This window comes from Planococcus citri, chromosome 1 (genome assembly GCF_950023065.1).
Source record: "Planococcus citri chromosome 1, ihPlaCitr1.1, whole genome shotgun sequence".
In the NCBI taxonomy this organism is placed as follows: domain Eukaryota; kingdom Metazoa; phylum Arthropoda; class Insecta; order Hemiptera; family Pseudococcidae; genus Planococcus; species Planococcus citri.
The window spans coordinates 4336575-4352260 of NC_088677.1; the positions used below are offsets into that span (position 1 = coordinate 4336575).

The window sequence follows — 15686 nt, forward strand, 5'->3', positions numbered from 1 at the left end:
TCGCAGATTTTTTTTCCAACATATTCTTAGAACTCGCACGGAATTTTTTGAACTGGACGAAGCTTGATTGAAAGAGCATGCAAAAATTCATCACCAGCCAAAATTCCAAGTGCTGAAGTGCATTTTTTGATTTTTGGCAAATTTTTGAAAATCTAATTCAGACCACGAACGAGAAAAAAAATCAAAATCTTACCAAATTGACCTTGAAAGCTGAAATTTTGGATCTAGCCTATTTTCGACCCACGAAAGTGATAGGAAACGGTTTCAAACCGTTTTGAGCAGTTCTAGAGCTTCCAGCAGATTTTTGAAACATGAAATTTCCACAAAATTTCATCAGATGACGCTGGGAATTCGAAAATCTCTCTGTACTCCACCTTCAACCTTCTATCAAGTCGACTGCTGGCGGATTCAAATTCTTTTGGAGCCTCCTGCTACGTTTTGGAAATTTTTGGAGCCTCCAGCGACTTTTTGACAATTCTTGGAACCTTCGGTAGGTTATTGAAACTTGGAATTCCCACGAAATTTCATCAAATGTAGTTGAAATGTCGAAGTTCATTCTGCAAACTAATTTCAATACGCTATGAAGTCAACTGCAAGTTGTTAATGATTTTCATGACCGAAAATAATATGTACTTCAGTTTTTCAAAAAATGGTAGAAAATCTGTCCAAATTAACTTTATTAGCTTTTCAACTTCATTCGATAAAATTTTGTGGGAATTTCAAGTTTCAAAACTCTGCTGGAGGCTCCAGAAACTTCCCAAAAAGTTGCAGCAGGTTTCAAATGACTCAGTTGACTCAACAGAGTGTTGAATTTGGAGTGCAGCATGAATTTCCAATTTCCAACTTCATTTGATGAAATTTTGTGGAAATTTCAAGTTTCAAAAATCTGCTGGAGGCTCCAGAAGTGCTCAAAACAATTGAAACCCGTTCCCAATCGATTTGGCAGGTTGCAAATAGGGCATATCTCAAATTTCAGCTTTCTAGGTCGATTTGGTAAAATTTTGATTTTTTTATCATTTTTGGCCAAAATATTAATTATAAAAAATTCACCAAAAATCAAACAGTGCACTTTAGCGTTTGAAAATTTGGCTGGTGATAAACTTTTGCACGTTTTCCCGATGTAGCTGTATCCAGTTCGAAAAATTTCGCTCGAATGCAATGTTGGAAAGCAAAATCTGCGATTTAGACTCAGCTGCCTGTCAATCAAAATGGCCGCCATTTTGTTAGTAATTCCAATTTATTATTGGCAAGTTTACTTTAAACTGTTTCTGAGGATGTCACCTTTGAATAAAATTGCTCCAGTGGATCGGGGAGAGGGGTGGTGCAGTATGCTGGACTATTTCAAAAAAAAAATTTTTTTGACTTTTAATAATTCGATTTTTGAAGAATTTTTAAAAATTAAAAATTCACGATTTTTGACGATTTACGCATTTTTAAAATAAATTTATATATTTTTTTCAGTAATAATGGTGGAAATTGAAATTGATTATCACCCTCGACCCAAATTTCACCCTTTCTTTGACCGTTCTGGAGTCTTCAGCGTGATTTTCTATTTCTCCAGTTGGCGTCAGAAAAAAATATGCAAAAAATCGAAACTCCTCTGTTCGAATAACAACGGTTTCAAACCGTTTTGAGCAGTTTCGAAGTCTCCAGAAGATTTCTGAAAGTCGGAATTCACGAAAAATCGGAACTATTTGTAGTAAAATTTAAATTTTTTCTCATTTTTTATCAAAATTTGATTTCTAAAAATTCACCAATAATAATCGAAAAATGCACTTTTGCGTCTGGAATTTCATGGCTGTGGTAAGTGGTGTAAGTTGGTACTTTTTTATGTTTCCAATAATTCATAATAATATATATTCAATAGTGGAACTAAAACTATAGTTTTTCAAAATCCTATTTCTAAGATGACGAACACAAACTTTTTTTCAAAAACAAAATACTTACCATTTTATTATAGGTACGCAAATGATTAAAATTAATTCCAAAAAAATGCAAAATGATTACAAATCTCAATTACGAGCCAATTAGGTATCTATAAGTAGGAACGAGTAAAAAATATGCCTTTATATGAGGTAAGATTAAGATTAGAAATATAAGTATCTAGCAGTCTCATCATTGTGTAAAGCGACGCCATAACTCCTGATTGATCTGGATTATAAGGTGAGGGTTATCCCTTATGGCCTGTCGCCAAGCTTCCTCGTTCGATATCTGCCCATATTTCTCAGCTATAAACCTGATTACTTCGGATTTCAATTCTTTTATGTCGAAATCATTAGCCAAAATTAATAAATCTGTGGCATTTTCAACGGATAATTTCTGGAGCAAGGCATCTGCGCAAATCATCTTCAATCGATCAAGGCGATATCTGTCAGCTGCTATCAATAGATCACGAGCCAGAGTTTCGAGATTTTTACATCTTCCTGTATAAATGTATCGTAACATTTCACCGAACACTTTTTCATTTACATCGTGAATCTTTACTTGGGTGATGCTTCCTTTTTCTCCTTTTAATTTGAAGATTAATGCAAAAACTGGACTGTACGCGGCCAAAATAACTTTATGAGCTGAGTAATTCTTACCCTTGACTGAAATCAAGACGTCCTTGAATGTGTCCGATCTATACATCGAGGCAAATTTTTCCAAACGTTCGCTTCTGGGTATTTGAAGTTGACGTGGTGGTGTTTTGTTGTTATCACGAGTAGAAACAGAGTCGTCAATTTGGGTATACGAGTATGTCAAGTTGAATTGAATGGTTAATTTGTTGCCGGGTAAAATACGCTTTTTTGTCGCACGAATAGGTACCAAGAGTGACACGATGTTATCAAATTGACGAACTGGAATCGTTGTTCGGAATACTTTTTTCTGTTGGCCATTCAGTAAACAAACATCACCTTTTGCGAGAGCTTTGATGTCTTCCTGAGCCGGAATAAAATGCAAGCCTAAATAGATGGGCATGAAGTCGACACTCGTGTAACGTACATCGAAAGGCACACAGACCAGACGCCATTTTGATTCGTCGCTCGTGATGGCTGAGAATTTACACGATTTTAGGAACTTCTTTTTCATAATGTGGAAATCCAACTCGTCTATGGTCCAAGTGAAGTTGACTTTGTGAGTTCGAGGTGCTGTATGGAGTTGGATTTCAGTTGGAAGACGGTCTGGTTTCGGGTTGGGTTCTGTATTCTGGAAAGAAATGTCGAAATTATTTTGGGTCGTGAAAAAATATGATGAATGAAGTATTTTGTATGCATTTTACAAAAATTCTCGGTCCTGATAATGGTTCGGAATATGACAATAGGAACAATCGCACCCTCCCCCCGATCCTCTGAGACAACTTTTTTCTTAAAAGAGAACGTCCCGCGTCCTGAGGAACATTTTGAAGCAAACACCCGAAAAAAAGTTGGCCTTAATACTAACACAATGGTGGTCATTTTGATTAACTGGTCTGCTGAAAATCGTAGATCAAAGCTGGATTGAAAGATCATGCAAAAATTCATTATCAGCTAAAATTTCAAAGCTAAAGTGCATTTTTCGATTTTTGGTGAATTTTTAAAAATCAATCCAAAATTGAGGCAAAAAATCAAAATTTGACCAAATTGACCTAGAAAAATGAAATTCGAGGTTCACCTTATTTTCTACATGCCAAATCGATTGGAAATAGTTTCAAACCATTTGGAGCAGTTCTGGAGCCTCCAGCAGATTTTTAAAACTTGAAATTTCCACAAAATTTAATCAATGACATTAGAAATCCAAAATTCACGATACACTCCAACTTAAGCAAGCTATCAAGTCAACTTCTGGCGAGTTTGAGTCATTTTGAAGCCTCCAGCGACTTTTTGAAAATTCATTGGAGCCTCCAGTAGTCGCTGGAAGCTACAAAACTACTTGAACTCCACCTACAGTCGACTTCGTAGCGTGTTAAAATTGGTTTAGAGAACATATTTCGGCTTTCCAACCGCATTTGATTGAATTTTGTGGAATTTTCAAGTTTCAAAAATCTACTGGAGGCTCCAGAACTACTCGAAATAGTTTGAAACCGTTTACAATCCATTTGGCAGGTCAAAAATAGGATGTATCTCAAATTTCATTTTGCTAGGTCAATTTGATAAAATTTTGATTTTTTTCTCAATATTGGTTTTAAAAATTCACGAAAAAAAATTGAAAAATGCATTTCAGCATTTGAAATTTAATCTGATGATGAATTTTTTCATGATGACTTCGATCTAACTTTGCCTAGTTCAACGAAAATTGTAGGAAGTATCTCAAATTTCATTTTACCAAGTCAATTCTGTAAAATTTTAATTTTTTCCTCATTTTTGGATTAGGTAAATTTTATTTTCAAAAATTCACCTAAGGCCAAAAAATGCACTTCAATGATTGAAAAGTAGGGCCAACTTTTTTTTGGGCAAGTCTGCTTTAAAATGTTCCTCAGTATTGTACCCTTTAAGAAAAAAAGTTGTTTCAGGGGATCGGGGAGGGGGGGTGATAATGTTTCTTTAGACATAATACCGGATTATAAGGGAACTTTTTGAACGGACACTCTCCGATTTAAACGAAGCCAATATACGAGTAGATCGAAAGAGCAGGTTCTAAAACCTATCCAAAATTTCAGATCTGAACGTACCTCTACTTTTCGAGTTTTGGTAGACTTTTTATTAAATAAAAAAAATCTAGCTTGGTTTTGTTCAAATTAGAAAGTTCTAGTTTAATGATTGAGCCTGCACATTTTTTTTTTGCTATTTTTTACGAGAATTTATTTCAATTTTTGGAATAAATGGAGACTTTTTAAAAATTACAGGTAAAAAAAATTCAATTTTTCAGTAAAAAGGTTGATACATTTTTTGCAAAATGTTGGCAATAAATAATACGTTCACAATTTTGGCGAAAAATCGAGTCTTATTTTGGCAATTTTTAGCATGAAAACAAAACTTTTGGAGTATTTTTGGAAAAAAGTGAAGCATTTGCAATTTGTTGCCAAGAAGCGACAACCACGAGAAATTTGGCAAGAAACAACACTTTGCCATTTTCGGCAGAAAACGAGACTTTTGCAGCAGATTAAAGAAATATTCAAACAGCAATATTGTTCATCTGGTAATTATAAACACCGCAAATCAAAAAAAAAAAATCACACGCGTACAAAACCATTATCCAAACTTTTTTACAGATTTAAAATTAGTTTTGCTTGTAAATTATTAAACTCGCGGTTAAAGTGTACACAAAAAATAAACGTAAGATAGGAATACTTAATGAATGTGCAAAACTTACTTTTCTACGAGGCACAATCGATTCGAACAACTTGGAAAAATATTTTTCGCAGATCATTTTATCCGGAAATATTCAAACAACACGAACGAAAATACATAAAAACCAAAGTGTTAAAGTAAATATTTGTACATAAAATAACAATGTTATGGAGTGTCAAGTAGCGTTTTACCTAAATTCCTAATGCTGTAAGTGGTGGGAGTGGTAATAGAATAGATAATGTCTGATAAGACATCTATCTTAATGATGTTATGTACTTAGATAATTAGAGTGCTGGAAGCGAAGGGTGTGGCCTCCGTTCAAAATGATTACTACATACCTTCCCTCCTTCCTTCCTTACCCCTCTCTTTCGAACAAAAATCACATTTCTGAACCTTTGGGTATTTTTTTGGTAAGTGCATAAAAATTTGAGTCTGAAAATATTCTTCATGTCAAAAATCAAAATGTTATCAAATTGACCTAGAAAGCTGAACTTTTGACCTGCTAAATCGATTTGAAACGGTTTTAAACCGTTTTGAGCAGTTCTGGAGCCTCCAGCAAATTTTTGAAATTCGAAATTTCGATGCACTGCAACTTAATCACGCTATTAAATCAACTCCTGGTGAGGTTAAATCGTTTTAAGACACCAGCGAATTTTAAAAGATTCTTGGAGCCTCCAGTCAATTTTTGAAACTTGAAATTTTCATAAAATTTCGTCTACTGCAGTTAGAAAGCCGAAATTTATCCTGTAAGATAATTTCAATATGCTATGAAGTCGACTGCAAGAGCGGATTCAAAGTCATTTTGGAGCCTCCAGTGACTTTTTGGAAAATACTGGAGCCTCCAGTCACATTTTTGAAATTCGAAATTTCGGTGCACTGCAACTTGATCACGCTATCAAGTCAACTCCTGATGAGTTTAAATCATTTTGAAGACACCAGTGAATTTAAAAAAGTTCTTGGAGCCTCCAGTCGATTTTTAAAACTTGAAATTTCCATAAAATGTCGTCAACTGCAGTTGGAATGCCAAAATTTATCCTGTAAGTAAGATAATTTCAATATGCTATGAAATCGACTACAAGAGTGAATTTAAAGTCATTTTGGAGCCTCCAGCGACTTTTTGGGAAATGCTGGAGCCTCCAGTCACATGTTTGAAATTCGAAATTTCGATGCACTGCAGCTTAATCACGCTATTAAGTTAGCTCCTGGTGAGTTTAAATTGTTTTAAGACACCAGCGAATTTATAGAAAATTTTGGAGCCTCCAGTCGATTTTTGAAACTTGAAATTTCCATAAAATTTTGTCAACTGCAGTTGGAAAGCCGAAATTTATCCTGTAAGATAATTTCAATATGCTATGAAGTCGACTGCAAGAGTGGATTCAAAGTCATTTTGGAGCCTCCAGCGACTTTTTGGAAAATACTGGAGCCTCCAGGCACATTTTTGAAACTTGAAATCTCTACAAAATTTTATCAAGTAAAGTTGTAAAATCGAAACTCACTCTGCGCAGTACGTCCAGAAGTTGAGCTGCTGGAGGCTCTGAAACGAATTGAAACTGTGCGCAATCCACCTCGAGATGTCAAAAATATGGTGTTTAAAGTTAGGTAATCAGCCTAGTAGAAGTCGGTGCTTCACTGAACGCGCAGAAACCGGTTTTTCAAGGGCTCTCTGTGAGATGTAATAGAATATGATAAGTACCACGGGAAGGCCGGGAAGGAAAGAAGGTAGAAACTAGATAGTACGTTCAGTAGCAAGAGACCAACAGTTCTGGAGGTTGCCCTGGTGAACAATTCGATTGAATAAACCTTTCCCTACTCGAAACCGGTTTTTGCGTGTTCAGTGAGGCGCCAACTTATATTTTTAAAGAAGTATGAATTCGATGAACAAAAATATGTTTCAGAGTCAGACTAGTGACTAGAACTAGAATACGAGTACACCGATTTCGAAAAAAAAAAACGGATTGTACACACAATATGGGCTATATGAAGGTCCAAAAATTAGCTGGAAGCTTCAAATTTAAACAATTTTAAACCACCTGCAGTCGACTTCATAACGTATTGAAATTAGTTCGCAGCGAGAATTTCGACTTTTTAACTCCATTTGATGAAATTTTGAGGAAATTCCAAGTTTCAAAAATCTTCTGGAGGCTCCATAAATGCTCAAAACCGTTTGAAACCGTTTTCAATCGATTTGGCAGGTCGAAAATAGGATATCTCCCAAATTTCAGCTTTCTACGTCACTTTGGTAAAATTTTGACTTTTTTTCTCATCTTTGGCCAAAAATTGATTTTTAAAAATTTACCAAAAATCGAAAAATGCGCTTTTGCCCTTGAAATTTTGGCTGGTGATAAATTTTTGCATGATCCTTCATTCTAGGTTTGTTCCGTTCAAAAAATTGCAGGCGAGTCCTATTTTTGCAGTTTTCAGACTAACTTATTTTAGAAAATTCAAATCTTTGTAGAACACTCAATTTTTCCTTCAAAAAGATTGTTTGTTTTTTTTTTTCAAAGAGTGCTGCTCATAGTGAGTTTTAATTATCTGATAACAAAGTAGATACTCATAACATAATGCAGCTAATTAATATACAAATAGTGGAGGTGTGAGCCATTTGAACGGAATGAGAAATGGCTGAGGGAAAGGTCTAGTTTGAATTTCATCTCACATTTTATGTGGAAATAAATTAACCGAGACGAATGATAACAGAAACCAAACTGAAATCAGTAACATATGTACCCTGTTATCACTTATCAGATACGCTTATCTGCGAAATCCAGAAATACGATTACAAGGTGCACGATGAGTTAACCGATCGTGGGTACCGAAAAAATAGTAACTCGATTGTTGGAAAATTGTGAAAATAAACTGTTTAAATATACCTACTATCTAATTAATGTATTTAATGGGAAAATCTAATTGAAGATTTTTTCGTTCGCCGTGATCGGTTTATCTATACACTCTGTACACACCAGCTGCTCACTCATCTAATGGATACCTACTTGAGATAAACATAGAATATCTATGCACATTGCACATTGTATAGTGTATACTGTATACTTACTGGTGTTATAAATACCTATCTATCTCATTCATGATATTGGTGATTTCAGAGTTGACGTCATCGAGGTTATCAGTAGTTTATCTACACAAATGTACTCTTCAGCTTGACAATAATAGCATTGGTAGCTAAAAAGTAAATACTATTATGGTGTAGAAAGAAGAAGATTCCAATAGTTTCACGGATGCTCTAATCAGTATTCACCTATTTCTCGACTTCTGAGTATTTATTCCAGAAAAATTGACCCTTTTAAAATGCCATCATCTCTATTTTTTGTCAAAATGGAACATGAAAATTTGTAATGAAATCGAAAATTTTGCAAATTGAATCTTGAACGCAAAACTTGAAAACTAAACATGAAATCAAATATTGATTATCAAACTGAAAACTCGGGAAATGAAAATTCAAAATCCTTTTTAAAAAATCTAAAATTTTTAAAATATAGCAAAAACACTGAAAGCTGTAATAAGTGAAATCGATAGCTTTGAAATTGTAATCCAAAGCCTAAAATTTTAGAACTAAAACCGAGAACTCTGAAAATAGAATTACCTAAGAGCTAAATGTGATTTTAAAAAAAAGAGATTGAAAACACTGAAAATATAATTAAAAATGAAATTAATAATTGAATATAAGTACTTAAGTATTCTAAAAATACACCAAAAAACCGAAAAAAGTTGGAACAGAATTTAAATTTTTGAAAAGTAGATCTGAAGCATAAACCAAATAGTCCGCCATATGACAATAGGAGCAATTACACCCACCTCCCCCGCTGATCCACCGGGATAACTTTTTTCTTAAAGGAGACATCCTAAGGAACATTTTAGAGCAAACTTGCCAAAAAAAAAAGTTGGCCTTACTTACAAATTAGCGGCCATTTTGATTGACAGGTCAGCCGCAATCGCATATTTTGCGTTCCAACATAGGACTTGCACGAACTTTTTCAAACTTTACAAAGGTAGATCGAAAGATCATGCAAAAATTTATCACCTGTCAAAATTTCAAGTGCTAAAGTGTATTTTTTGATTTTTGGTGAATTTTTGAAAATCGAATTTTGGCCAACAATGAGGGAAAAAATCAAAATTTTACCAAATTGACCAAGAAAGCTGAAATTTGGGATATACCCTATTTTCAACATCCCAAATCGATTGAAAACGGTTTCAACTCGTTTTGAGCAGTTCTGGAGCCTCCAGCAGATTTTTGAAACTCGAAATTCCCACAAAATTCCATCAAATTGGAGTTGTAAAGCTAAAATTTATTTTCAAAACTAATTTCAATACGCTACGAAGTACTGCAGGTGAATTTCGATTCATTTTGGATCCTCCAGCGACTTTTTGAAAATTCCTGAAGACTCCAGCAGATTTTTGAAACTTGAAATTTCCCCAATATTTCATCAAATGGAGATGGAAAGCTGAAATTTACTCCACACTCCAATTTTAACACCCTCTGGAGACGACTTCAGGTAGGTTCAAGTCATTTTAGAGCCTACAACGACTTTTTTGAAAATTACTGGAGCCTCCAGTAGATTTTTGAAACTTTAAATTTCCCCAACATTAATTTATCAAATGGAGTTGGCAAGCTGAAATTTTCTTCGCAGATAACATGGTGGTTTCAAATGGTTTTGAAGCTTCCAGCTACTTTTAGGAAATTTCAATTTTCCAAAAAAACGTCATACAACCTTTCAAAAAGTTGCTGGAGGCTCCAGAACGACTTGAAATTCACCAGCAGCCAACTTCGTAGCGTATTGAAATTAGTTTGCAGAATGAATTTCGACTCGCTATCTTAGTTTTATGAAATTTTGGGGAAATTTCAAGTTTCCAAAATCTACTGGAGGCTCCAGTAATTTTTAAAAAAGTCGCTGGAGGCTCCAAAACGACTTGAAATCCACCAGTTGTCAACTTCGTAGCGTATTGAAATTAGTTTGCGGAATGAATTTCAACTCTCCATCTCAGTTTAATAAAATTTTGGGGAACTTTCAAGTTCCAAAAATCTGCTGGAGGCTTCAGGAATTTTCAAAAAGTCGCTGGAGGATCCAAAACAACTTGCAATTCACCTGCAGTACTTCGTAGCGTATTGAATGTAGTTTTTAAAATAAATTTCAGCTATACAACTCCAATTTGATGGAATTTTGTGGGAATTTCGAGTTTCAAAAATCTGCTGGAGGCTCCAGAACTGCTCAAAACGGGTTGAAACCGTTTCCAATCGATTCGGCGTGTCGTAAATAGGGTACATCCCAAATTTCAGCTTTCTTGGTCAATTTGGTAAAATTTTGATTTTTCTCCTCATTTTTGGCCTAAATTGGATTTTCAAAAATTCACCAAAAATCGAAAAACGCACTTTAGCACTTGAAATTTTGACAGGCGATAAATTTTAGCATGATCTTTCGATCTACCTTTGTAAGGTTTGAAAAATTTTGTGCAAGTCCTATATTAAAACGCAAAATCTGCGATTTCGGTTGACCTGTCAATCAAAATGGCCGCCATTTTGTGCGTGAGGCCAAAATTTTTTTGGGCAAGTTTGCTTTAAGATATTCTTTAGGATGTCTTCTTTAAGAAAAAAGTTGTACCGGAGGATCGGTGGGGTGGGAAGTACAATTACTCCTATTGTCATATGCCGGACTATAATTGGTCAAATAGATACGACTACGTCATACTAAAGTACCTACACAATTTTTAGAAATCTATCACGTCATTTTTATTATATTTTTTTTCATGTTTCCTAAGAAAATAAAAATATAAATTGGGTGAAAAGAGGCGTAAAAGATGATAAATTGAAACGTATCGATAATTCAAAGGTTTCAGATTTAATTTGTATTAAATACCTACCTTTCTACCAACGACGTAAGATAAATTTTTTAAAATGGTTCAACACTACCTAATCATTTTAATTCTTGTAATCTTAATTGGTACTCAGTTAGGTACCGTATTTCCTTCTGTATTTATTATCTATACGTGCTCTTAAATATGTTTACTTCTGTACGTATATATCGATCATAATTAATATGGGTACGGATGTTTTGGTGCTGTATAGGTTGTCTTATCATGCTGTATAATTATGTATTATCAATTCTATTGCGAATTCACTCGATTAAATTAGTACCATTTTACACGGTGATAAACTTATCTGGTCAGTGGTCACCTAACGACGTGCGAATACCTTCATTTTACGGTTTGATTTTTATTTTCGTTTGTCTCGTTTGAATGTTTCCAAAAAGAAAAAAATATGAGTGGTGAAAATAAGTTTTCCAGATTTCTCGGATGCATCATTCCGTGTAGAAAGGTACGTACGTTTTTCACACTCGTTATTTCTTTCCCGTCGCTTCTTTTTTTCACAAGGAGGAGGGAGGAATACTTCAACTACAAGGTCAACAACCCATTGATAGGTAAATTTTAGAATCGACGAATGTTTGAAAAATGGTCATTTCTGACAATTTCTTCAACCATGGAATTTCGATCATTGATCATTTATGGGATTAAATGTGCTGGGATGACATTTTTTTATTGTTTCACCCACAAACCATATTCTGATTGCTATTTTAATAATTTTCAGAAAACCCCACCCAAGTCGAAAACCGACCAGCCAACAAAAATCCAGCAAAACACGTCGATACAAATTCACAAAGTAGACTTCACTTGGACCATAGACGATTTCGATTTCCACATAATGAATAAATCCACGATGAAATCATACGAATTCTGGGCCATCACCAACGAAGAATCTAAATGGCGTTTGACCATTCAACCTTCTAATCGAGTTTGCAAAATCCACAAAAATTACGAAACGCTGATTATACTTTTATACTTCATTCCTGCTCGCAAAGACGATAAAGTACTCGCCAAAAGTGATATTTCAATTTGCAATAGCCAACAGAAAAGATTATGGAAGGGGGAAGTTTCGTTACGTAAATTTGAATACACCATGGTCTGCGGTTTAAGCGGTATTCGCTTCAAGAAGAAGAATATCTCACCCAGCAACAAACTCACCGTTTGTTGCAATTTAACGTATACTAAAATTCACGACTCGAGTAATCGAAACAGTACACCGATTGAAGAGGCTGCACCACCATCACCACGTCAACTCGAAATACCTCAAAGTGAACATTTAGAGAAATTCGCATCGTTGTATAACGAGGATTTATTCGCAGACGTCCTTCTCTCAATCGGCGAGACTCATTATACAGCTCATAAAGCTATTTTGGCCGCACATAGTCCGGTTTTCAGCAAGATGTTCGAAGCGAATGCGAAAAAAGGAAGAGTCGTACGAATAAATATTTCTGGTATAGATGAACAAGTGATCGGTGAAATGCTCAGGTATATTTATACCGGAAGCTGCGAAAATCTAGAAAATATAGCCGATGGGCTAATGATAGCAGCTGATAGATATGGCTTGAATAGATTGAAGATGATTTGCGCGAACGCATTGGTTCAGAAATTGTGCGTTGAAAACGCCACCGATATATTGGTGTTGGCTGATAAACGTGGTTTGAACGAACTGAAAACCGAAGTGATTAAATATATCACCGCAAAATATATGGAAATATCGAATCAAGAGGCTTGGCAAAATGCCATCAAGAAGAAACCTCAACTAGTTAACGAAGTCAATCAAGAGCTTTGTCGTCGTCAGTCATTCGGTTACGATTCGGATTATGTTCGAAAGGAATTACGTCTTTATTCTTGATTATTAATTTTAATTTTTTTTTTTAATTTTTTTTTTCAACATTGAATTACGTGTAAGGTCAATAAACTTTTCATTTTGTAGATTAGATTTTATTTTTAGTTCTAAAATTTTTCACGTTTTGGATTTGATTTTCAAAATCTTAGATTTCACTTACTTAAATTAAGTACTGCTTGAAATTTTTTAATTTCAAATTATGGTTTTATTTTCAGAATTTTAGATTTTTATTTTTAGAATTTAGAATTTTCATTTCCCGAGGTTTCAGTTCAATTTTCAATGTTCGATTTCGTGTTTGGTTTTCAATTGTATATTTAAGATTCAAATTGCAAAATTTTCGATTTTTGGTTTTTCGAGTTTTCTATTTTTTGATAACAAATTTTGGTTCAACTTGGAATTTTCTGTTTTCATTTTCTGAGCATTCGGTTTCATTTCCAATTATCTAAAAAACTTGGGGAAAAATGCATTCACTTCTTATTTTATTTGGAAATATTCAAACGAGACGAATTAAAAATTATAAATCAAACTTCAAAAAAAAAAAGCATAGAGACTATACTCGCAATTTTGTAGATGATCGATCACTGATTGAACAGACTCATGTCTGAATAAATTCTCAACTTAGTCGAGAGAGTATGGGAATTAGATTGAGGTACCTACCTAGTTTGGTGAGTTAAGCCAGTTTTCTTCGAGCTTAGAATCGATGATTCATAGGTACTTAGTACGAGTATCTACTTATCTAAATCGAGATGAAGCACTAGCACTACGAATAGCTCGTTCGTTTAGATAGCGTTTGTGGGGTCAGTCGAAGGGTATCGATGAGTTTATTTTTAGTTTTTCATTTTTAGAATATACTTATATTTGATTTCCTTTTTAGACTTCAAAGCTCAGCTTTTCGTTTTTGGTTTCTAATTTTATTTTCTCAGAGTTTTAAACTTATTTACTTTCATTTCTTAATTCTGATGTCAGTTTTAGATCGATTTTTAGAATTTTTGATTTCATTGCCAGTTTTTCATTCTACTCTCATTGTTTTATTTCAAATTTCAAGTTTTTCATTTTATTCAGTTTTTGGATACGTTTTCAGAATTGTCGATGTCATTTTCAATTATAAATTTTCAATTTTCAGTTTTTTTCCTGATATTCTGCAAAATTTCCTATTTCATTTCCAATTTTCAGTTTTAAATTTCAATTTTTATTTGAGTATATTTCAGTTTTTGGTTTCATTTTCAGAATTTTCATTCATCCATGTCATGATCATTGCAGTTCTGAACTTGATTTTTATTTTCAATTTTATTCTCAGGTACCTATTTACAATTAGTAGGGCTATGATTTTTATGATAATGCTTTTTTTTGTAGCAACACCCAATATGGCATAAATACATCTTCTTTGCGATTCATTGCATTCTGATCAAGGCGAATGGTGAAAGTTGATAGTGTTTTTTTGTGGCTTTTTTGGGTGTAAATGCTTTAAAATGCTTATTTTGACCCAAAAAGGCAGGAATTTTGCTTTTTTGGTGCTTTTTTTTTCGTCGTTAGCGCTTTTTTAGGTAAAAAATAGATGAAATTGAAGCAATTGGTTTCAAAAATTACAAAAATTTATCAAATTTTCGCACATTTTTGAAAAAAGATCAATTTGAAAAAACAAGAGAGGAAAAACTGAAAAATAACATATTCAGTTTTCGGTTTTCAAATTTTTATTATTATTATTTTTTTTAATTTCTAGTTTTAGTTTTTTCCTTTTTTTTTCATTTTTTTTCTTTTAGTTCATTTTGGTTCAAGTTGTACATATTTAAAGAAGGTATCTTGCTGGGTTTGAAAAAACCTTCATTTTGATATGTAACATTGTAGGATTTGGTAGCGCTTTTTTTTTGCTTGTTTCTTGCTTTCTTATAACGCTTAAAACTTGTTTGATAGCACTTAAAAATCCTAGCCCTAACAATTAGATTTCAGTTTTTATTTTTCATTTCATTTTTAGAATTTTCATTTTCAGTTTGATTTCAATTTTTTTAGTCTTTCATTTCAGTGTTTTAGTTTGTATAGTATCATTCTTGGAGTTTTGATTTTTTTTTTAAATTTCACTGCTAGGGTTCAAAAAATGAACAAACTCAAGGTATCTGATATTGGTGAACTGACCCCTGCTGAGGTGAAGAGTGCATACTCGGATGTAAGGGTAAGGGCGCCTAATATGGACAGGTTTTTTGTTTATGATTGTTGTGGCCGCTGTAATTGAGCTAAAAACTTGGTTGATAGCTCAAAATGTGCCTACATCTACATACCTAGTTTCATATTCCAAAGCCTCAACATTTTTGAGAAATTTTAAGTGCGTCAAAAATATCAATTTCTGAAAAAAGTCAAAAATCAAAAATTGAATTTTGGGTCCCTAATATGGACAGTTTCAAAAAATCAAGAAAAAAAACGCTGAAATGTCGTAACAATCTGTTCAGTTGCTGAAACACCATCAAAATATGTTTAATTAAGACAATAGTAAGTAGTAAATTTAAAGAAGGCCAAATGAATTTTTTCCTGAAAGTAGTCAAAATTTTTAAAGTCAATTTTGGGTCCCTAATATGGACTACTTTAACGTGAAATTAACTAAACCCATAACAAATGTACACCAGTCTATATTAGGCTACCCTATAACTTTGAAGTTTGAAAAATCGTAAGTATTCATACCTTGAATAATTTCCAGATTGTCTTGATTGATTCAGGAAACTTCACCACTTCTT

At 33.7% G+C, this 15686-nt stretch overlaps 3 protein-coding genes across 3 annotated transcripts in view; 1 reads left to right on the forward strand and 2 right to left on the reverse strand.

The window, feature by feature from the left end:
- The window catches only part of LOC135845430 (uncharacterized), a 517543-nt gene that overhangs the window by 433507 nt on the left and 68350 nt on the right, over positions 1-15686 (reverse strand). The gene's annotated exons all lie outside the window — the stretch shown is intronic.
- On the reverse strand, positions 1860-5489 carry LOC135841889 (speckle-type POZ protein-like). Its single transcript, XM_065359104.1, has 2 exons — positions 5269-5489; positions 1860-3186 (listed from the first exon to the last, which is right to left on the reverse strand). Exons 1-2 carry the CDS (start codon positions 5323-5325, stop codon positions 2116-2118), a joined length of 1128 nt encoding a protein of 375 aa, XP_065215176.1. The 5' UTR covers positions 5326-5489; the 3' UTR covers positions 1860-2115.
- On the forward strand, positions 11383-13049 carry LOC135845403 (speckle-type POZ protein-like). The gene is made up of 2 exons (XM_065363920.1): positions 11383-11571; positions 11842-13049. Exons 1-2 carry the CDS (start codon positions 11515-11517, stop codon positions 12967-12969), a joined length of 1185 nt encoding a protein of 394 aa, XP_065219992.1. The 5' UTR covers positions 11383-11514; the 3' UTR covers positions 12970-13049.